Raw genomic sequence first — 24,305 nt, 5'->3', positions numbered from 1 at the left:
AATCGAACCCGCGGCCTAGTGCTTACAAGGCAGACGCACTACCAACTAAGCTAACTAGGCTGGCTTTTCCTACTTCTCTACACGAGAAGTCCTCCGTACTATTTATTCCCCCTATGGAAAACTCTCAATATACTCACAGTCTGTCTTGACAGCCGCAATGTTGATACACCAGAACGGGGAGCGCGCCGCATGCCGTGGCTGTATGACATGTCTGCACAAGCGACGCGATATGCGCGTCAGTGGGGTTGCGCGCAAATAGAACGCGTTGCGCGTCTTCATGATGGGTCGCGGTGATCCAGGTCGCGCTACTAGACCATGCCCTGTGGCCAGGTGACGATGGAGGTGTGCCTTGAGTTTAAACTCCTTAGAGCAGCCGGGTACCGAACAGCGGTGGGGTCGGTGGCCTACCAGACCACTGGGGCCTATCCTGTCCTCCTCCGAGAGAGAGGAGCTGCCCGACTTCTTGTTGGGCTTGAGATAGTCTAGCTCACCGTCACCTTGGGAGAAAATGAGGATGTTTTATTAGTGAGGGGCACTCATGAACAAGGGAACTTAATGTTTTCAGACTACCTACAATTGAAAAGGAAAATATTTTGGCCTCGGCTGAACTAGGTAATCTCTCCTATTCCATCCATTTTCTCAGTACGAGATCCTTTGCAAGTGTCATAAAACAAAAAATTGGAGTACCTATTATTCAACTGATGGCTTTGCTCAGACTATAAGGGAATACTGTGCTAATAAAATCGGACTACCTGTCCCACCTCGATAGTCAAAATTACCTAACAAATAAATCAATAAACCAATATAAGTGGCACTCTCTCATAGTAGATGGAAAGACTTGATAATGTAAATGAATATAAGAACAACTTACTCAGTTTACCAGGGATTTTGAGTCCGCCATACTTCCGCCAGAATGCGTGACAGTTGATACAGATCTTGGTACCCGAATACCAGGGGAACCAGTTGGTAGACACAGTCACATTACAAGACTCGCACGGTTTGTTACTAATCAGGACATCCCCGTTGGCGCCATTAACCATTCCAGGACCTGATGGGAACCATTTGACAAATATTTCATTCAAAGCAAATATATTTTTTTTTTTTTTTTGTCTGGGATATGCCCTATAAGAATGTGCGGAAAGTAAAAATGGTCAGATTTTTTTTTAGGTGGGTAACACCTACGTATGTCTAGTAGGAACCCAAAATATTTATTTTCTCATAAATAAAGAGTACAAATGTGAATTTAAACATTAAATTACATGAATAATTAAAGGGGGGTAAAACAATAAAAAGGGATTTTTTAGTCCCTCGACATAGGCAGTCAAATATACACGGTTCCCTCGACTTGAGCATTTTGGAAAATTTATTATTCTCTCGATGTTTGGCTTGTGATGAATGATCGTGGTTCTCTTGTCTGCTTAACTACTATGTGCTTTGTATCCTCGGGAAAAGTTGAGTTTACTCCCTGTATCCTCGGGAAAAGTTGAGTTTACTCCAAGTCCCAAAAAACGTATCCTTTATGGTTTGTTTGTTGCAACTTAGTATCTAACGGGTACATCTCCAACAGGCTCTATCAGATATCCAGAAGGTTCTACCGTCTTTGTAGGTGTAAAATTTCTATCATGGAAACTGAATAGATAAAGGAAGATGATTGCTTTAGAAGTGTTCTAAAAAATGTAGTTTAAAGCGTGCAATTTAAAAGAGTGCTTAAAAAAAGGAAAGTCTAGCTAAGTTACATTAAACGCAGTAGATTAGCATCTTGCCATGCAACTCTAAACAGATAAGAGACAAAAATACAATAGGTAGGTACCTACTTAGTATTTGATCTTTGACACCCTGAATTATTTATCTACTCATTTGTAGTTCACTGTCCAACCTTTTATTTAAGTTGCAAAAAAAAAATGCACAGGGAAAACCCAAAGTACAAAAGATTTTTGTTTTTTGCAGAGTGAAAACCCAAAGATACCTACCCAGTGAACACCAGTGTTTAATCTATTTTTCAGTCCATTTATTTCTTCTTCTTTCCCCCCAGGTGTACTAGTATGTAACTAGCAAGCTTCTTTCAACTTCAATTACCTACGTCATGAAAGAAGAGATCATGGGGATTGTACTCCGCCATATCCACCTCTGCCTCCGCCATATTGAGCTTGAACCGTTACTATGGCAACCAGGAAGCAAGCCACAGCAACCAGAAGCAGAGTCTGAAACCAAATTAAAATCGAGCAAAATTTGAGTTTTAAATACGTCGATCTTGGGCTGAATACCACTTTGGACTTACATTTATAGTTGTAAATCTGTCTAATTACTTTACTTTCCGTGTCCTTGAGATGGGCATGCCACCTATCTCTCGGTTTTGGAAGGATTGAGAGGTATCAGCCATCAACACCACCTTCTCCAACTGTCTTAGGGACTTAGGAGATCATAAGAAGGATATTTCCACCCATTTCCCGATTTTGAAAAATTTAGACCGATTTCTATGCCTTGTAAAGGTTTTTTGATATACATACATACACACATAAAGTTCACACGAAAACCCCGGGGGTGAAGGGCCTTTATTGGGGATTAACACATTTTAGTTGGTAGGTACTACTGAAGATTCTATTTTTGACAGCTAAACTAAACATAAATACTCCGTGCTACTGTAAGGAGGATTTACTTACTTGAAGTTATGCTTATTTTTTATTTTATTATTATTTTTTTTTCTTTCTTTTCTCCAACTAATAACAAAACTTGAATAACGGAGTTAGCTGTACATATTTTCTAATTTTCTTTTTGATACAGACTTTTACCTGAAACTTCTTCTGGAGGATTAGCTTTTCAAAAAACTTCTTTATCGCGTGGGATCGTATTAAGCACGAGTCACTTGTTTGGAAAATATTAAATAATTTTCGAAGTTTTACAGGAAATCGAGAAAAATTAGCTCCGAGATGAACCTCATATTTCCAAGAAATGAAGGAAAACCCTTATCCTGAGAAGGAAAACACTTATCCCGAGTTAAGTTCTAATAGTAATAAACCTTTTTCGTCTCGCTGGAGGACGTAAAACTGAGACAAAACCAGCCCTGTCAAGCCACAGACAATAACACTGGCTCTTTTTAGGTAGGGTACCTGAATGGGACTACGGTCACGTCCGTCTCAGGAAGTAGGGTACAATGACATAATTATGTACCTGAATATCCCTCAACAGACCCCTACGACTCGGGGGCCCTGAGCTAGCTCTTTGGCCTTGATGACACCTCTTGGTATCCTCTTAATGGGATAGTAGATGAACTCACAGATTTTCTCTAGTATGGACTCACAGCTTTTCTCTAGAATAAACCTGAGTATGCGGACTCTTTAGAGGTGCTGCAGGTGAATTTTAGAGAAACTGAGGAGGTTGAAATATACCAGTGAGGGTACTTCTAGGTTCCATCAAGGCCGGGGGATAGTAGCTCGGGCAGGGGAAAAAATACTGGTCACAATAGATCTACAGAGGTCGCAGTGTTAATTGCATACTCTCTCGGGAGAGGAGCAACCAGTACCATAATAGAAATAGAATAGAATAAACCTTTTAAAACGACAGCTTCTAGGAATACTTACCGTGAAACGTATGGCCATGATGATTTCTCAAGTTCTTTACCAACTGTTTGCTGTGATGACTGAATTGAAACTGCTCCATCCAACGGACCAAGATTCCCAAGTAATGTTGGATTTAAACAATCCTCAGAGAAAATCATAAGGTTGGAGTCTATTAGATAGGGAAGTCCGTGTACTAATTATGATCTTAGTAATCTCGGATTAACCCTGGGATAAGCATGGTGCCTACCAGACTGGAAACCCGGGAAAAGTCAGGGAATTTCATAGAGACTGGAAAAGTCAGGGAATTTCACAAAAAAAAAAGACAAAAATCCAAAAAAGTAAGGGGATTTAATTTTTTGATTTTAGTACACACCCTGGAAAAGATACTAACTTGTTTGAGATTCCTGAACATTTGATACAAATGCATATTTTAGAACAGCTAATCTTATTTCAAATAATTATGTACAAGTGATAAAAATACAGTAGAGAGGTCTCTCTTTCCTATACAACCAGAAGATAACTAAACCACCAGTAGTTTTAGTAATTTTATTATTTTAAACCCTAATAACAGACTTCTACCATTACCTACGTCTGTGTGTCAGATATCTATCATGATCATTAGGTTAATGGTGAGTATGTGACCAAATTTACAACACTATAAGTCTGACACACAAGGGTTCTATCATGATCTTCATTGGGTTAATGGTGAGTATGTGACCAAATTTGCAACACTACAAGTCTGACAAGCAAGGGCGCACTGGATTCTTATTGAGTTTACCTTCTGGATAATGGAAAACCTTTACGAAATTTTCTTACTCTAGGACAGACACCATTTTTGAGAATTTTACATGAGAATTATAAGGGCAGATAAAATATATTATACTATGTACATCATAAAAAAATCATAGAAATTTTCAATTACAAAACAGAGAAAAAATACCTACTCCAAGTTTCAACATCGAAATTTTTGTGCAAACTTCCATAAAAATGGATGTGCCATGCCTCCACCAAAATTCATATTTGAAGTAATACATTAATTCGATTTCATTTTATCCTACAGAAGATAACTGCATAACTGTTAAGTACGAAACATTTGGGTATTGAAACTTGTGAAAATTATGGTCACAATTAAACAATTTTAGAGATACATACATAAAAACATACGTATAAATAGAGAACAGATAATATATAAAAATCCTATTTCAAATTGTGCAACCTTTTCTTTCTTCTCTTTAAAGCCTAAAATCCCATACCTCGACCATTATAAAGCTATCCTTTTCAAATTTAATTTCGCAAGTGGGGAAAGTCAACCAAATAAATATGAAGTTCATTATTGTGAACACAGATTCATAATGTACCACCCATTTTCTAGTCAATTCCGTGACTTCACACAAAAAACTTCTAAAACATATTTTGAAAAAATAGTTAACTTTAGTTTTGTCAGCGTCTCATTTCAAATTACATTATACAGACTATAAAACATCCTAATAAAAGCTAAAAGTCGATGAGCAATTACGATCCAATCACTAATGATTTTTAAACAGTTCGTCCCCAAAAACTTGTTCATTACCTATTGGGTATTCGTTAAATCACCCCTCTGTAATTGCACCGTATATCAAGAGCAAAGGAAACTCGAAGTTCCTTTTATTTAACCACTACAATGACTTGAGAAAATTCTTTAGCCACAATGGTTAAATGATAGTGATTTTTTTTTTTCCTTCAATTTTTTTCCCCTCAACTTAATATTACGATCCAATCACTAATGATTTTTAAACAGTTCGTCCCCAAAAACTTGTTCATTACCTATTGGGTATTCGTTAAATCACCCCTCTGAAATTGCACCGTATATCAAGAGCAAAGGAAACTCGAAGTTCCTTTTATTTAACCACTACAATGACTTGAGAAAATTCTCTAGCCACAATGGTTAAATGATAGTGATTTTTTTTTTCCTTCGATTTTTTCCCCTCAACTTAATAAATATACTTGGAAGTTGTCACGCCGAACGTTTCTTAACACAAGTGCTCTAACCAGGGGGGTTGTGGAATTCATCTGATCCGTTTGCCACTCAATGTGTTTGTCTATCAATTGAACACGGATCAAACCACTAGGAAGGGATCTTATTTGAGCTAACGATAGTCCTATGAGACAGCAGTGGAGCATCTGTACTTGGGTAGATCTTACCTGCAGAATAGAGAGATAAGATTAAAATTGGGGAGGCATTTCAATAGTATAAAGCACGAATGCGTCACAAATGTCGTTCAGATCAATACACCTTGCTAAATTTCGTCACATGACTTGGACGGACTCGAACTACGAACCTCCAGATCCGAAGTCCACCGCGCTAACAACCACACCACTGAGGTATTTCACTAAGATCAATAACACACAAAACGCAAGACGTCGAAAACTCGGATTTATTTTAAGGTAAGTTCCGAATACAGATCCATGATTTTCCTCGCGCATAGTTGGAATAAAGACTACCTTTCATTTATAATATGTATTGCTTTTTTTTAAATACTTGATTGAAAACTAATTAACTTTGTGAAGATCTATTCCAACCATCGAATTGTATGTGAATTGTGAAACGATTCTTTTCTTATGGAGAGGACACACGAGTCTCGTTTTAACTTACCTATTAATCTTCTCCATGGTTTCCTTGCTTTCAAAAAAAAAAAAAAAAAAAAAAAAAAAAAAGAGGAAGGTGTTTGAGAAGAGGAAGAAGAAGAAGATCAAAGAAGATCGCTTCATTTATCAAATAATATTCGATTGTTTTTAGATGAGAGGGACAGTACTGGAGAGAATGGAAGTGAGGGAGAGAAAAGGAGCAGGGAGGCCGAAGAAAAGGAGAAAGGATTGTGTGAATCAAGACTTGAACGAGAAAAATTTAACAGGGCATGAGGTTACACAATAGGGCTGCCTGGAAGAGACTGACAAGAAACGCCGACCCTATTCGGAAAAGGCTAGGAAGAAGAAGAAGAAGAAGAAGATTCGATTGTTTTTAGGTAAATTCCCTTTCGCCCACCTCTATGGCTGAGTGGTCAAGAGCACTGACTCTCAACCCGGAGGTAGTGGGTTCGAATCCCGGTCAGGGCGGAAATTTTCTAACCAGACTTTGCCGTTCTTGGATAGGCATGGATGTAAAAGAATGTGCGTTGAAGTAATACGAAAGCGGGAAAAAGGTAAATTCCCTTTGAGGATGAGCTCTTCATTTTTTCCTACGTCTTTTAAAAGCTACAACCAACAAAAGAGTGTTTACTCACTTGCTCAGGTCCGTAGATCGGAAGTACAAGTCATCAGGGGCGTCCATCCAAGAGATCACCTGTTTCCTTCCCCTACTCGAAGACGACATGGGGTTCATTCTCTTGCTAGGTGAGGCCCCTCCCGCCCCTCCATTAAGAAGACTCATAGCGGTGGGGGGCGGGGGCAGGAGGCTGACAGGGGCGTGGTCTAGCTCCATGGGGCTAATACCTAGGCTGGCGGGGGGCAGAGGGGTGATGGAGGAGGACAGAGAGGGGTCCTTGTGTATTCGCTTGGTGGGGGGGCCCTGATGAGGTATCACTATGGAAAACACAGATATCAAGTCATACAATACATGGTAATTAGAACTTTTTAAAACAGATATCAAATTTTACACAGTGATTAGAAGTTTTAAGGAGAATAAAGCGTACTTGCCATGTAAGTGCTAGATCGCGGGTTCGATTCCCGCTGGGGCGGATTTCATGAGATTCGTTCACGAAACGGCTGGTTTTCTCCTACTCTTTCTTCATTCTTTCTTCGCATTCGGGACGATAAGATCTTAGCAGATAGCAGTTCCCTCTATCAAAGTGCTGTCGCTGTTGGCTAGTATATTTTTACTTTTTCTAGCACTATAAGGCCAGCTACTCAATATCAGGTAGACCTGATGAGCACACACACTACCAGGTGTACCTGTCATCAGGCCTACCTGATACTGAGAGGGATGCGGACGTCTTCACTTACCGTCCAATCCATTGAGTTCATCAAAGGCGCGTCGTTTGAGTAGCAAGGAAGACGTGGCGCCAGGCGGTATCGAACCCGGGGTCGGGGACATGGTAGCACGCTCCATGGGGTCCGGTTTATTCGGGACAAGTTTAACTTAATGGGCACTTTGCCTCTGACTAATGGCCGAGTCGTACATTTCTCGAGCCTCAGCACGTGGGCAACTTTTAACTTTTGATCTATGCAAGTATGGACCTACAATTCGAACTTTCGAAACAAAGTTTGAGTGACTTGGGAGAAAGGGGAATGTCCTGAAAATTGCTTTTTTCGAGATTGGTTAGACTTCAGGGGCGAAGGAAATTTTCAGTTCAAAGGAGGATAAACAAGGCATACATATTCTCTTCTAATCTATTCTATGGTTTAAATTAAATGCTAAAAAACAGAGTTTTGTATTCTACTATCTCAGAAGGCTACTAGACTCTACTATAAATTCTCGGTCTGATTCCTGGAACTTACCTACAGATCTGGAAATGACAAGGAACTGATCGATCTGCTTGTCCGTCAAGCTATGATGTGGCGTCCATACAAGCGTTTCGAAATCTTTCGACTCTCGACAGTTCGGATCCTTCGACGCTTCTCCTAGGTAGGGGGTGATATCCGACTGGTATTTGCTACCCACCCGGATCTCACCCTTGTCGGCGAGCAGGGTCTTCTGTGCGGGGTCGAACACTAGACAGTAGAAAAACGTGTCCTGGGGAACAGAAGAGGAAGACGAGGATTAGCTGGTGACCCAACGAAACACACACAAAAAGCCCACTCTGAGGCTTAGGTGTAGGGGCCTGCCCCAAAGGATGGATTAAGCTTATACGAACCTGACCCAACGAAAAGTTAGAAAAGAGAAGAATCGCATGCAAAGGGTCTTCTGTGCGGGGTCGAACACTAGACAGTAGAAAAACGTGTCCTGGGGAACAGAAGAGGAAGACGAGGATTAGCTGGTGACCCGACGAAACATGCTCAAAAAGCCCACTCTGAGGCTTAGGTGTAGGAGCAACTGCCCTAAAGGATGGGTTAAGCTTATACGAATCTGACCCAACGAAAAGTTAGAAAAGGGAACAATCGCATGCATCCGATTTACCGATTTGAAGTTGAAGCTGATTTGAAATACCTACAACTAATCGCATTCCAACCGACTCTTGCGTACAACGGTTCGAGTCCACTAGGGACTTGGAAATTGTAGAAGCGTCTAACTTGGACTTAAGTAATCCTCTTGTTTTCTTTTATAAATTAAATTTCATGTTTATTTATATTTTAAAAACATAATATGTTTAGCATAATTATGCTTCTTTGATAATTGAAAGCCCCCATCCAAATTCTAAATGAACATTGAACTTTGTTTATGTGTACAAATATGAAAGGTGTAAAACTAGTATCAGAGCAGAGAGCAGAATAGTCATATATATAGTTTTGTAATGATTCCAGATATGTGGAGGGAGTCAGTGACCCTAAAGCCTTCTGTCTATAATGACAAGTCTTTCTCTATCTCGCTCGCTCTCCGCCTCTCTCTCTCTCGCTTCTTTTATATACGCGGGGTTTAATGAATGCATAGAGGTAATACCAAGTACGTAGCATGGGTATTATACTGCTCGTAATTACACACACATACACAGACACAACTACCTATGCTGAGCAAACCAAGTGATTGTTGCTTCAGAATGAGAGGGTTAAATGACATTTAAATAAGACCTAATGGTCAAAGATCCCGACATTTGCAACATACAGATACTTAATGATAAATTTTATTGGGGTGCTGTGTATAATTATTTATACACTATCTGAATTCTGTCGCTTCGCTCCGGAATCCCGCTAGTTCATCCCGAGGCATGGCCAAACTTGTGGAAAAGGCATGGCCGAACTTGTAGTTATCAAACTAAAAACATAAACGAACCTCAAATATTAGGCGAGCGAGGAAAAGTTTTCTCTCCCGCAGTCTCTGCACTCTGTGTATTTCTTATGGAGATTTTAGCGATCAAAAATTGATCATATCTCAGGATCGGTTTAGATTTTCGCAAAATCCTTTCTTATTGCACACCCAGACCATAAAAGGAATATTCCTACCAAATTTCAACTTTCTAGGTGTTGTGGTTCTAGAGATAGAGCGATCAGTGTGTGAAATGTGAAATGTGAACTGTGAATGAGTGAATGGATCTCGTTCTTATAACTTACTAGTTCATCCCGAGGCATGGCCAACCTTGTGGAAAAGGCATGGCCGAACTTGTAGTCATCAAACTAAAAACATAAACGAAACTCAAATATAAGCGAGCGAGGAAAAGTTTTCTCTCCCGCAGTCGCTGCTCTCTGTGAATTTCTTATGGTGATTTTAGCGAGCAAACATTGATCATATCTCAGGATCGGGTTACACACCTAGACCATAAAAGGAATATTCCTACCAAATTTCAGCTTTCTAGGTGTTGTGGTTCTTGAGATAGAGCGATCAGTGTGTGAACTATGAAATGTGAAATGTGAACTGTGAACTGTGAATGGATCTCGTTCTTATAATATAAGATATCTTATATTATAAGAACGAGATCCATTCACTCATTCACATTTCACATTTCACACACTGATCGCTCTATCTCTAGAACCACAACACCTAGAAAGTTGAAATTTGGTAGGAATATTCCTTTTATGGTCCAGGTGTGCAATAAGAAAGGATTTTGCCAAAATCTAAACCGATCCTGAGATATGATCAATTTTTGATCGCTGAAATCTCCATAAGAAATACACAGAGTGCAGAGACTGCGGGAGAGAAATGTTCCGCTCTCGACCAACTTTTTGAGTTTCGTTTATGTTTTTAGTTTGATAAATACAAGTTCGGCCATGCCTTTTCCAGAAGTTTGGCCATGCCTCGGGATGAACTAGCGGGCTTCCGGAGCGAAGCGACGGAATTCAGCTAGTCTTATATTATAAGAACAAGATCCATTCACTCATTCACAGTTCACATTTCACATTTCACACACTGATCGCTCTATCTCGAGAACCACACCACCTAGAAAGCTGAAATTTGGTAGGAATATTCTTTTTATGGTCTAGGTGTGCAATAAGAAAGGATTTTGCGAAAATCTACACCGATCCTGAGATATGATCAATTTTTGATCGCTGAAATCTCCATAAGAAATACACAGAGTGCAGAGACTGCGGGATAGAAAACTTTTCCTCGCTCGCCTAATATTTGAGTTTCGTTTATGTTTTTAGTTTGATAACTACAAGTTCGGCCATGCCTTTTCCACAAGTTTGGCCATGCCTCGGGATGAACTAGCGGGATTCCGGAGCGAAGCGACGGAATTCAGCTATTTAATATAGGTACTTTATTTAAACTGACAATGTAGGTTGACATGTGAAAAGTCTGGTTAGGGGACGTTAAACAGAGAGTAGGCTAGTGTCTAGTTGTGGGACTATAAACAGGAAGGAGAACAGCTAACTCTAACCAGCCTAGCTAGCTGGCAGTTTTCAACTTTTCAAAGGGTTCCCTCTGTTTTAAAAGGACAAGAACAAGCTCTCACGATGCGATGCTTGACTGCGGTTCAGGACGAGCCAATTAAACAAGGCTAGAGACCATCACCCTGGTGTATGGCTGATAGAAGAGATATTTTCTCTATTTGGTCATCAACTCATCACTTTTTGGCTACAGCTAAAACGGGTACAACAATATATAACACCATACTTTGCAATAAAATGTTAGCAAAAAAGTGTGTAGGTAACTAATTTTAGAATAGAACCTCACCTGACGTGGACAGTCTAGTTGTGGGACTATAAACAGGAAGGAGAACAGCTAACTCTAACCAGCCTAGCTAGCTGGCAGTTTTCAACTTTTCAAAGGGTTCCTTCTGTGTTAAAAGGACAAGAACAAGTCCTCACGATGCGATGCTTGACTGCGGTTCAGGACGAGCCAATTATACAAGGCTAGAGACCATCACCCTGGTGTATGGCTGATAGAAGAGGTATTTTCTCTATTTGGTCATCAACTCATCACTTTTCGGCTACAGCTAAAGCCGGTACAACAATATATAACACCATACTTTGCAATAAAATGTTAGCAAAAAAGTGGGTAGGTAACTAATTTTAGAATAGAACCTCACCTGACGTCGACAACTTATTGTTATTCACCACCCCCGGGGTTGCTGCACTCCCCTGCGGCGGTTTGTTGTAGTTAGGTATGTATACTTGTTTCAGTTTCGACTCTGCCTCTACCGCTTTCACCCGCTTCTGTTGTACGTAGCGGTCCGTGGTTTTCCACATGTAATAGTACTCGATGATGTTCTTGAGCGTTTTCCACGGCAGAAAATCGTTGCGGATGTCATTGAAATCTTTGCCGTACTTCTCCAGCGCTTCCTCGAACAAATTGGCTTCACTTGCCGACCTGGAAATTAAACAATATCACGTTAATATTCGATTTAATTCGCTTCATTTATCAAATAATATTCGATTGTTTTTAAGATGAGAGGGAAAAGAGTTGAGACAATGGAAATGAGGGAGAGAAAAGGAGCAGGGAGGGTGAAGAAAAGGAGGAAGGATTGTGTGAATCAAGACTTGAACGAGAAAAATTTAACAGGGCATGAGCGCATGAGGTACACAATAGAGCCTGGAAGAGACTGACAAGAAACGCCGACCCTATTCGGAAAAGGCTAGGAAGAAGAAGATTCGATTGTTTTTAGGTAAATTCCCTTTCGCCCACCTCTATGGCCGAGTGGTCTAGAGCACTGATTCTCAACCCGGAGGTGGTGGGTTTGAATCCCGGCCAGGGCGGAAATTTTCTAACCAGACTTTTCCGTTCTTGGATAGGCATGGATGTAAAAGAATGTGCGTTGAAGTAATACGAAAGCGGGAAAAGGGTAAATTCCCTTTGAGGATTAGCTCTTCATTTTTTCCTACGTCTTTTAGAATTCCTATTCAGGAAATAAATTAGTCCATTTTAAGTTTCAAGGCCAGGACTGTGACTGGCGTATATCCCATACCTGCAGAGCGGAAAAGAAAAACTCGAACCCATTTACCCTGATTCAGATATGCTTAAAAGTCGTTTTTGCAGGATATGGGTATGCTTACCATTCCTCCATTTCGTCTCGACACAGCACGGGCCCCGTGGATGGGACCAGACTACTGATAGCCTCGGCCAGACTATACTTGTGTTTGTCTAGGGTGTCCATAGCATGGAATAGGGTAATATCACGGGATGCAGCCGCCGCACTCATGTGCAGTGAGGGCTGCTTCACTGAACTCGAACAGTCGAGCGCTCGGGCAAATGTACCTGAAAACTACCGTTGAACCTTTGACACGTTTGGCAACGTAGCCTACTTTTTAGATGACTCCTTGCTGCCATATTCAAATGGATAAGGTATAGGCCCAAGGCCAAGGCCCAAGACTCTCAAGAGGGAGAGTAGATAAGGGTTAACTTTTACACTATAAAGTATAGAAAGTCAGGTACGTGCCCAACATATCAGATGAGGCTGGGAGATACCTTGCCGATACCGGTGTGAGAATTTATACTATAAAAGAATAATCCAAACATTTCCAAGGCTAGGCAGTAAGGGTAAAAAAAAGTCCCTGGGAAAAATCTTATAGGGGAATCTAAGATAAGAGATGTAAGTTCATGTTGAGAAATAAGAAGTATTCATCGGCCGAGATTCGAAACCGCCTTTTCTTCCTTCTAAAACACCTTACTCTTTTCCTAGCAAGCGATTGTGTACACCGGCTTTAGTTGTGCCATACTTATTTAAGTTTAACTCTCGGATTAAGCAATCTGATTGATTGATTTTTAAAATTTTCAGCCAATCAAATTGATTAAAACTTAAACTCACATTATGGACCTCGGCCTTAGTCATAAAGTCATCCGCGATTTGGTGTTGATTGTTTATCCAGTAAATAATTCACTACAGACACTACTAATGTCTAAATCACACAGCCATACTCTCTCAAGAACCTTCGTGTGTGCGAGATCCAATTATTAGTGGAAGCCCCATCTTTGTTTTGGTTTCTCAACTAACAATAACATACGTGGAAATTAAAATATCAATTATATAAAAAATGGCAGGTGGACGAAATCAAATAAAAATGTTTGTGGATTCAACATGTCAGCAATCTTCTTTTTCAAATGGGGTCGGCGTTTTTAGTCAGCCTCTAAATCAGCCCTATTGTGACAAAGTGATTACTTTTGGCCTGACATTTGGTTTTAGAGAAAGCAAAAGGAAATTTCAGGCTGGTATCCTCCCTGTTGAAAGTCCTGAAGTCAGACAACCCGAGTCAGCAATAGCGGTAGATTCAAATAACATGTCAGCAATCTTCTTTTTCAAATGGGGTCGGCGTTTTTAGTCAGCCTCTAAATCAGCCCTATTGTGACAAAGTGATTACTTTTAGCCTGACATTTGGTTTTAGAGAAAGCAAAAGGAAATTTCAGGCTGGTATCCTCCCTGTTGGAAGTCCTGAAGTCAGACAACCCGAGTCAGCAATAGCGGTAGATTCAAACGCTCAGATCTGCCGCCAGTGTTCGTGACATGTTTTGCAGTAACGCGGTCTGTAAGATCATTAGACCGTATTCCGACATTAGTGCTTGAGTATAATTCAAAGTTTTGACTTTAGTCCACCAGTCCATCTGATCTTGTCTCAGTCTAATGAGTTCCAATCTTCGTATAGGTTTTTGTTCTTCTTCGACTTGAAGTATAGTTTGTGTTGTGTTATATGTGTGTCCGTCCGTTCACTCTTTGTCATGTACCTACCTATATAACTTTAATTCTCCCAATATCTTCGACATAACTTTATAATTCTCCCCATCTCTTCGACATCCTTCGGGTTTTGTCGCTGATTTTTGCTCTTTACTGTACCCAGTTTCGTGGCCTTTCTTGTATGCCCTTCTTCAAATTCATTGAATACTTCTTAGTACCCTGTTTCCCTCTTTCTGCACATGTGCGCATGTATGTACTGCCAAAATAAAATTTCAAAATACGGAAAGCATCAAAAAAGCTTACTCGGTAAAGAGACTACAAAGGATCTAGGCTAGGTAATAGGTGAAAATTGGTATGAAAGCAATGAAAAATGTTGACATTAATACTAGTAAAGCAAAACTTGAAACTTTGAGACCTTGGTCTTCTCGGAGTTCAAGGTTCAATAATACCTCTATGTCTTGCACCTGTACTTAGATACAAAGAGGTACACGTATAGTACAGACTAGATTAGTGCTTCTCAAACTTGGGGATAATTAGCCCCTATTCCCCAGGGGTTAAACGGGGATTTAATCACTCAACTGTAGTACCGCTAAGGAGTGTAAGAGTGGTGGTATTTTGAAAAATATCTGGGAGGTGACTATCACCCTTGTTCAGGGGTGATTATCACCAGGTTAGGGACCACTCTTCTTGAAGATAATCTACATAGCTCCCACGCTCTGAGTTGATGATGTTTATATTGTTTCTGCATAAGTATTCCAAGTATTTGTAATAATCTAATGACCTAGCGTATTTTTGGGTACATACTAATATCTTTGGTTCCTAAAACTAGTTGCAGCATATGTGCCTCTAGCATAGGAGGACTATTGATTGTACTTTGCAATAAATTTCCGGTACATACATATTTTATTTTTTTTCTTGCTTTTTAATCAGCATCAAACTACCTTGGATAACGCTTTAGAAAATTGCTGCCATGGATGAAAAACGTGGTCTCCAAAAGTGAAAATCCTTAGTGCTTCTCAAACTTGGGGATAATTAGCCCCTATTCCCCAGGGGTTAAACGGGGATTTAATCACTCAACTGTAGTACCGCTAAGGGGTGTAAGAGTGGTGGTATTTTGAAAAATATCTGGGAGGTGACTATAACCCTTTTTTGGAACGAAAACAATTGGTGCAAAAAACTTTCGCCTTATGAGCGTTGGGTCGCGGGTTCGATTCCCACCAGTGACGAACTTTATCTTAATTATATCTAAGGTTCGTTTTCGTTTAAGGAACGACTGGCTTTTTTTCTATCCTGTTCTCTTTCTCTCTTCGAATTCAGGACGATAAGGCCTCCCTTATTACAGTTCGTGAAAACTTACTCGTCCTTTTTGGATCACTAAAAACTCCTTTTGGGATGATTAAAAATTCTCCCATGCGTGCATCGTGCGGACCATAAAATGAAACTTCTTTTAAACTCAACTCAACTTCTTTTAAACTCAACTTATCTTTATTTTAATTCATAAATCAAACAAATTCACTCCCATTACTGAAATCTACCGTAGGGATTCTATTTAGGTGTTTCACTTACTTCTTTATTAAGGTAACTGAGTAGGGATTGTGTTTCACTTACTTCTTTATTAAGATAACTGAGTAGGGATAGCTGTTTCACTTACTACTTTATTAAGGTGACTAAGTAAGAATTCAGCTGTTTCACTTACTTCTTTATTAAGGTAACTGAGTAGGGATTCTGTTTCATTGAGGAGGGTCACCGAACATTTGCCGCGAATGTGTGTGGCGGGAAGCGTTTCGACTTGGCGCGAAAGAAACAGTTCGCGTTGTTTTAGCTGGTGTTTCTGCTTGTTGGTCAGCTCCTTGCTGGTGCCTCCGGGATGGCCGTTGTCTGTCGTGCTGGTGCCGTTGTTGATGGAGGAGATTTCGGATGACTCGTCCGAACTGTCCAACTCTAAGGCACCTGAAACACAAGAAACGGGATGGTTAAGTTTTGACGAGGAAGGGGGACTGATGTTTCTAAATTCTACTACGGATACTGACCATACAGCTGCACCTAGATTTATACAAGCGCTTCACAAAATTTCAAACCCTATGCACTGGCAGTTATTTTACAGTCGGATAATTCTGTTGAAAATTTTAGGTTTTTATGGCAGGGAAAATGATTTTGCTGAAATTCGAAATTGAAATAATGTAAACAAATGTGCAAAGTGGACAAATCATTCATGGCAAGACTGTCCCTTTCAGTCCTCTGGCCTAGAGCACACTGAAAGTGTTCGTGCCACTGTTGTGCAGGTCAATAATGACGAAAGATTAGGAACTACTGATCCATATAGCGACCGAATTGTTCTGCTAAATATAACCCTTGTCCCCAAATATTGTGGCACGAAAGATACCATTTGTTTGATCTTTCAATGTAAACTGATCAACATTCTCTTGGATTTACATGGGTGAAGAATTAATGACGGTAAAATTTCAAAGGACACATCGAAAAATTATGCAAATGGCTTCTCATTTCAGAGAAAAAGAAAGGAGAAAAAATCAATAATATGAGATAATAAATAAAATTCAAGACGTGGTCAAACACTATTGCAATAATAAAGTTACTTTTTTTAGGGTGACCTTTTTCTATTGTATTTTTACTCATTGTTTCCCGTAGGGTCACAACAGCGCTTGCAAAAATATGACTCAAAAGTTGGAGTTTTTTTTTACAGCCTTCTTGGATTAATGCAGTGGTTAGATCGTTGGGTTCTTAGCTTATTTTATTAGTACAGACTTTTTTAAGATAAGTGAGTGTTTCACCGCCATTCCACTTTCAATGAAACTAAAATCAACAGACGATACTATTCACCAACTAAAGGAAAGGTTTTCAAGTGAAAATCTAGACCGTATTTCGTTGGTTCAGTCCCCAGCATAATTATTAGTATTTAACATTCTTTTAAAATATGCGTCCCAAACAGACAACAGAGCGAGAGAAGCAGAAATTCTCGAAAGGAATGGAATAAAGTGGAAAGAAAAATAAAGGAAAAAGAGGGAGAGGATGAAAAGTGCTCAAAAGTTTGAGGTGGGTGGTAAAAAAGGTGGTTTTTTCGTTTTGTTTGATACGCTGGGTTAGATGAGAAGTGGGTGTGGGATTGGAGGGTAGGGAGAGAAGAGAGAGGGGAGGGGGCTGCAAAAGTTGTGTGAGGAGGAAGGGGTATTTGGGGATCCTTTTTATTACCCAGGAGACAGAACTTTCGGGATTAATGTGGAGAAGAACCATGCCAATGAGTGACCCAAAGTTAAACACAATACTTAGCAATAAGATATGTCTATCAATTACTAAAACATACCAAGAGAAAGAGACATTGGGGCATTGGACATTGAAGAAGGGAGAGGAGGAAGAGAAAGAAGACGGAGAGGAAGAAGAAGAAGGAAAGGAAGGAGGAACACCAGATGAGTCCGAGAATCCCAAATCATCCGATTTGGGTTCCAACTCAAAAAAGGTCATCCGAGTTGCGTCCCCGGTACCTATATACTTGAGACCATAAAGTAAATATATAAGTATATACCTAACGAACAGGGTGACCAAAAATAACTGTACCTATACAGTATGATATAACTTTTTTATTCTATAATAGGCCTATAGGAACAAACTTTGAACATGAACGCTATTGCTATTATTTTTGTAGGTACCTACTTGTCTTTTGCGTTTAACCTAACCCTATAATAACATTGGTCACTGCTCAAATTCTGAAAGATCTTTTTTGCATTTAACCAGACCCTATAGCCTATAATAACACTGGTTACTGCTCATTTGTGACAGCTCCTTTTATAGCAACATTCCATTGACGCAACTTCTGAACAAGTACAGTTGAATTTTTAACGTTATCGATTGTAGGTACCTACATGATGAAAGCTGAGAAAATGCTGCGTACAGTATTTTTTTGTCACCCTGTACTACATGTAGGTATACCTTCAAACTAGCTCAGGTAGCTCAGGGATGATAAATTTCAGAAATGGGACCCAAATAGGACGGACGCAACTCGGATATCACAGTCGGGACTCAAGTCAGATCCCCCCGAAAGGAAGGAGAAGGAGAAGGAGAAGAAGAAGAAGAAGACGAAGCTCAACAACAAAAAGAAGAAGAAAAGACTTTCAAATGTATAATCTATGTATACGCTATACGTTTGTGTGTTTACGTATAACTTTTGGGCGAGGGGATGGGTGGAAAATGTAAAAGTTTTCTAGAAAATGAAGGAAAGGAGTTATGGGTGAAAAAAAAGTACTAACAGCAAAGTAAAAGAGAGGAAGAATATTCTATTGATTAGTGCGGGAACAATCTCCAGGAGATGTTTCGGAGTAATTTGTGTGATGGAAACTGGAGGATAAATACACAAAAACAACACAGATGAGGGGCTGTAGGGTTAATAAAAGGTGACGAAAAACGCCTTTACCTTACGCCTTACACCTTGAAAATTGCGTTGGACATGAGGATCATTCTTACCTTAGGGTACTTACATATTTATAATTAAAGCCAATAAATTAGAAACCCATAGGACGCCCAGCAATAAAAAAGGAGCCAAATTCCTCTATACTAAAAGAAAATGTTGAAGATAGATTTCCATGTCCAATTTTTATCTTCGAGAAAATCAACCGTAGTTCAATAGGTGAGGCAAATTTGAGAGGCTTCATACGACTATAGTGCCCGTACCCTATTGTACGAGTATCAAAGAATTTTTTGTTAAGATACATACTTGAGTAATAGGATACCTACCAACCGTTTCTTCAGTATACCAGTGGACAAGGTATTTCAAGTTCCCTTTTCGCCTGTATCGTTTAAATGACATTTTCTCTGGTTTACTATCTTCGATAGCATCAAGGGTCGAGCGCATTTTGCTTTATCTGCAAGACGCCAGATAGTTGGGTTGGAGCTGGAAAATAGCTTGTTTAACTAGTCACATGCTTTAGATTACTCTACTATAGATCTAGAAGAAAATGCAACCACAAAATATGATTGTGTAAGAGGAGGAAGAGTAGGAAAAGAAGAGTGGGAGAAGGATAAGGAATGAGGAGGAGGAGAATGGGAGAAGGATAAGAAATGAAGAGAAGAAGAAGCAGGATGTGGAAGAAGCATCCAACAGCGGATATAGTAAAAGAAAAAAGACCAGACAGAAAGTCTGAAGGCCATCATCATTGTCTGACAAAATTGATGCCATACACAAAACAGGGTGTCCCTCAAGGACTGGAGAAGTAAGAAGGGAATTTGGTGATCTAAGGCCCAAGAGGGATGCTTAGGACCTTAGGAGGGTCAAGATTTCAAGAAGGGAAATTGGTAATCTAGGCCCAAGGCCCAAGACTCTCAAGAGGGAGAGTAGATAAGGGTTAACTTTTACACTACATATAAGTATAGAAATAGAAAGTCAGGTACGTGCCCAACATATCAGATGAGGCTGGGAGATGCCTTGCCGATACCGGTGTGAGAATTTATACTATAAAGAATAATCCAAACATGTCCAAGGCTGGGCAGTAAGGGCAAAAAAAGTCCCTGGGAAAAATCTTATAGGGGAATCTAAGATAAGAGATGTAAGTTCATGTTGAGAAACAAGAAGTTCTCATCGGCCGAGATTCGAAACCGCCTTTTCTTCCTTCTAAATTTCTAAAACAAGTGTTAAAACATCGATGTTCGATGTTTCCATCGAAAGAAAAACATCGATGTTGACATTGATGTTTTTGTTCCGATGTATCGATGTTTTCAAAACATCGATGTCGATGTCCCAACCCTAGTTCAAAGGATGTGGTGCCATGTCCGTTTCCTTTCGACTTCGTAACCTCTTCCATATCCACACTAGTGACTAGTCAGTACTATCTGGTGCACCAATATGCACCATGGTAGGAATATGGCATAAGTGGTTCTTTTGAAACCATTTGCCAAAACCATATATGTCAGCCGAAAGCAATCGCCCTAGGGCTGATTGAGAGGCTGACGAAAAATGACAATAGGTCAATAGGACTTAATTTGTGGCCAAATTACAGGCTCGTTTTCTCCAAAAGAGTATACTGCTCTTCCAGTAGGTATACCAATCAAGCATATGAACAGTAGGTACACCAAATTCTAATCTATTCTACTGGTTCCTTGAGGAAGTGAAGAGGTTCATACTTTCATAGTGTTCTGTTTACTTTCGGCAAAACAGGCTCAAGTCATTCGCTTCTCATAATTACACCACTCTAACAGATCCTTATCAGTTGTACCTTACGTAAATAAGAGCATAGCACAATATGGGAACCATTAAATCAGCAATAGAAGATCTACAAAACTGAACTTTAAACTTCAGGTACTGAACTAAGAGCACGCGTCTGGATAGCCTGAAGACGCGGGTTCGAATCTCGGAAAAGGCAAGGAAAGCATCTTGCCAGACTCCTATCGGATATGACTAGTTAGGTGGTCTCATTAAGTACTCTATTACATCCCATCAAATAATGGATCAGTTCAACTTTACATCAACAGCACAGTAGAAACATTACATACAAGTCACATATTTCAACAGAATCACAACCGGGACAGCTATCCAAAGCGTGGGAGAACATGGGAGAATGAAAACCATCATAACATAATACATATCAAAACCTGTAATAATACCACTACCCATAATACGTATACCCTGCTTATTATGGGTAGTACATCGTCTCCAAACTCCAAATTAATTCCCACTCTCGCGTACGACAATGTACCATTACCTAGCATTAGTTTGTACGATATCATTAGTGTCTCAATACGATAATGAACGCAGGGTGATTAAAATCGCACGCGACGCTAATTTTTTGGCAGTTCGTCCCGGCAGAAGGGGTGGCGAATTACTTCTTTTTGGTCAGAAATCAGACAGAATGGAAGAAAGTATATTCTGTCCATCTTTCACGCTTCAGGCAAGCCACTGAGAGGGGATTTGAGGGAGAAGAAAGAGAAAGACGGGTAAGGATGAGGAGGAAGAGAAGGAGAAAGAGGAGGGAAAGGAGAAGGATAACAACATCAAGAAGGAGGGGAGGGAGGTGGTTTCTTTCAAACATCTTCATCAGAACATAATCTCTGGTAGTCTAGTCAAGTGCCCATTTGAAAGCATTTCTCTCAGATTTTACCATCGACTCCCTGTTCAGAGGATCATGAGTTCGAATCTTTTAATAGAACCACAAAATTCAATGTGTCCACCCACGAAGGTTATTGGTACCACCCAGAATAATCAAACTATTATATCATTAATGTGGTGTATTGTGTTAATTCATGGCAAATACGAATAATACTTTAATAGAACCACAAAATTCAATGTGTCCACCCACGAAGGTTATTGGTACCACCCAGAATAATCAAACTATTATATCATTAATGTGGGGTATTGTGTTAATTCATGGCAAATACGAATAATATCATTACTCATCAAGTGCACACATGCAATGTTTTGGCAAGGTCTCATACACATGAACAGGGTGTCTCATATTACTTCGATACATGGTATGAAATATTCTTTGCATCACCCTATATAAAACGTAAACCAATGTCAAAAAAAAAGAAAAAAATTCAGTTCAAAGATTTACAAAGTCATTTTTCATCAAATACTGCAGATCGCCCGGATTTTCCAGCTCAGTTAGGAACCAGCTCAACTCCATACACAAAAAGCCCACTCTGAGGCTTAGGTGTAGGTGTAGGGGCAAAGAGCCCTAAAAATGGGCTTAAGCTTATATGAATCTACGAATCTCATCAAACACAGAAACTCCTACAAACACTCCATTCTTGAGATTCGAACCCCTGAATATCACATTGTAAGACCTCATTCACCGGGATCAGGGTACTTTTTAGGAGACTCACATACATACCCAATTACCGGGGTATTTTTAGGATATTGCCTACTACATTTAGGGAACCCTAACACGGATTAGTACGATTTTGATGAAATTTGACAGTCTCTTCCAGGCAGCCCTATTTTAATACATTAATTATGGAAATTGGCTGCCTACAATGCGGACCCGATTGGGCTTTTGTGGGGGCCCGGAGCGGTTCTGAGTCAGGTCTACAAATTTATTGAACTCTATAGCTCTATCCATCGCCATATCTATAGCTCTCCACACTTATTTCAGGATGAGGGCTTTCCCCGATTACATCAGGTACTTGACAAATGACATTACTGATGTCTGAGCTGTCTATCTCAGACTTTAGCTGATACCAAACACTCGTCAGTGGCGTAGGTATATGTTTATACTTTTTCGGGGGGTATTTTTAGGATATTGCCTACTACATTTAGGGAACCCTAACACGGATTAGTACGATTTTGATGAAATTTGACAGTTTCTTCCAGGCAGCCCTATTTTAATACATATAATTATGGAAATTGGCTGCCTACAATGCGGACCCGATTGGGCTTTTGTGGGGGCCCGGAGCGGTCCTGAGTCAGGTCTACAAATTTATTGAACTCTATAGCGTATAGCTCTATCCATCGCCATATCTATAGCATCATTACTCATCAAGTGCACACATGCAATGTTTTGGCAAGGTCTCATACACATGAACAGGGTGTCTCATATTACTTCGATACATGGTGTGAAATATTCTTTGGATCACCCTATATAAAACGTAAACCAATGTAAAAAAAAAGAAATTCAGTTCAAAGATTTACAAAGTCATTTTTCATCAAACACTGCAGATCGCCCGGATTTTCGAGCTCAGTTAGGAACCAGCTCAACTCCATACACAAAAAGCCCACTCTGAGGCTTAGGTGTAGGGGCAAAGAGCCCTAAAAATGGGCTTAAGCTTATATGAATCTACGAATCTCATCAAACACAGAAACTCCCACAAACAGTCCATTCTTGAGATTCGAACCCCTGAACATCACATTGTAAGACCTCATTCACCGGGATCAGGGTACTTTTTAGGAGACTCACATACCCACACTAGCTCCCTTTTTTTCCTACTTCCAAGATTTCATCAATTTTTTCACTTTTTCTAAACAAAATTCAAGTTTTCTATTCCAAAATGTATAATGTTACCGCACTGAAAAGTGCTCAAAAGTTTGAGGTGGGTGGTAAAAAAGGTGGTTTTTTCGTTTTGTTTGATACGCTGGGTTAGATGAGAAGTGGGTGGGATTGGAGGGTAGGGAGAGAAGAGAGGGGAGATTATAATCTATTTTGTATTATGTAATTTTATGTACAAATATAATAAATAAAGCACATTTTAATACTAATACTAATACTAATACTAATTTTAACGTTATCGATTGTAGGTACCTACATGATGAAAGCTGAAAAAATGCTGCGTACAGCATTTTTTTGTCACCCTGTACTAGATGTATACCTTCAAACTAGGATAAGTATATAAAGTACATAGTTCTAGCTCAGGTAGCTCAGGGACGCAACTCGGATGATAAATTTCAGAAATGGGACCCAAATCGGACGGACGCAACTCGGATATCACAGTCGGGACTCAAGTCAGATCCCCCCGAAAGGAGAAGAAGAAGAAGCTCAACAAAAAAAAGAAGAAGAAAAGACTTTCAAATGTATATTCTATGTAGACGCTATACGTTTGTGTGTTTACGTATAACTTTGGGCGAGGGGATGGGTGGAAAATGTAAAAGTTTTCTGGAAAATGAAGGAAAGGAGTTATGGGTGAAGGGGAGTGCAAAAGTTGTGTGAGGAGGAAGGGGTATTTGGGGATCCTTTTTATTACCCAGGAGACAGAACTTTCGGGATTAATGTGGGGAAGAACCATGCCAATGAGTGACCCAATGTTAAACCAAAGTTAAACACAATAGCAATAAGATATGTCTATCAATTACTAAAACATACCAAGAGAAAGAGACATTGGGGCATTGGACATTGAAGGAGTAGACCTCGGTTTTAATTCTGGCCCATTATCTTCCGAGCAGGAATTGAAGAAATGGTCAAGTAATATCAGAAACAAGCGATTTTGCCTAGTTCTCAAAAGAATTCACTAACTACCTATGGCCCATTGGCCCAATCATATATGTCAAGTTTATAAAGAAGGAAAAACAAAGAACAAAAATTGGGGGGAAAATTCGGGAGGAGCAGGAATTTTCCGAAAGAATGGAGAGACTAAAAGGGACGTAATA

General features: G+C 39.8%; 2 protein-coding genes and 1 long non-coding RNA gene across 3 annotated transcripts; all 3 read right to left on the bottom strand.

Annotated features, from left to right (window-relative positions):
* Positions 1 to 78: 78 nt before the first annotated feature.
* Positions 79 to 12,812, bottom strand: LOC103521734 (metastasis-associated protein MTA1). The gene is made up of 4 exons (XM_008475401.3): positions 12,615 to 12,812; positions 11,651 to 11,931; positions 872 to 1,048; positions 79 to 497 (listed from the first exon to the last, which is right to left on the bottom strand). The coding sequence occupies exons 1-4, from the start codon at positions 12,758 to 12,760 to the stop codon at positions 112 to 114; spliced, it is 990 nt and encodes a 329-aa protein (XP_008473623.1). The 5' UTR covers positions 12,761 to 12,812; the 3' UTR covers positions 79 to 111.
* Positions 5,395 to 6,229, bottom strand: LOC113465337. Its single transcript, XR_003391929.1, has 2 exons — positions 6,190 to 6,229; positions 5,395 to 5,738 (listed from the first exon to the last, which is right to left on the bottom strand). It is a non-coding gene; the product is annotated as an uncharacterized LOC113465337 (long non-coding RNA).
* A 2,488-nt stretch (positions 12,813 to 15,300) lies between the features above and the next one.
* Positions 15,301 to 19,088, bottom strand: LOC103510716 (metastasis-associated protein MTA1-like). The gene is made up of 3 exons (XM_008475400.1): positions 18,971 to 19,088; positions 15,924 to 16,177; positions 15,301 to 15,315 (listed from the first exon to the last, which is right to left on the bottom strand). The coding sequence occupies exons 1-3, from the start codon at positions 19,086 to 19,088 to the stop codon at positions 15,301 to 15,303; spliced, it is 387 nt and encodes a 128-aa protein (XP_008473622.1).
* Between the last annotated feature and the right edge of the window lie 5,217 nt (positions 19,089 to 24,305).

The sequence above is a fragment of the Diaphorina citri genome, unplaced genomic scaffold (genome assembly GCF_000475195.1).
Source record: "Diaphorina citri unplaced genomic scaffold, Diaci psyllid genome assembly version 1.1 scaffold636, whole genome shotgun sequence".
In the NCBI taxonomy this organism is placed as follows: Eukaryota; Metazoa; Arthropoda; class Insecta; order Hemiptera; family Psyllidae; genus Diaphorina; species Diaphorina citri.
Note: the sequence above shows the minus strand (reverse complement) of the source record. Positions and strands in the feature narration are given on the sequence as shown.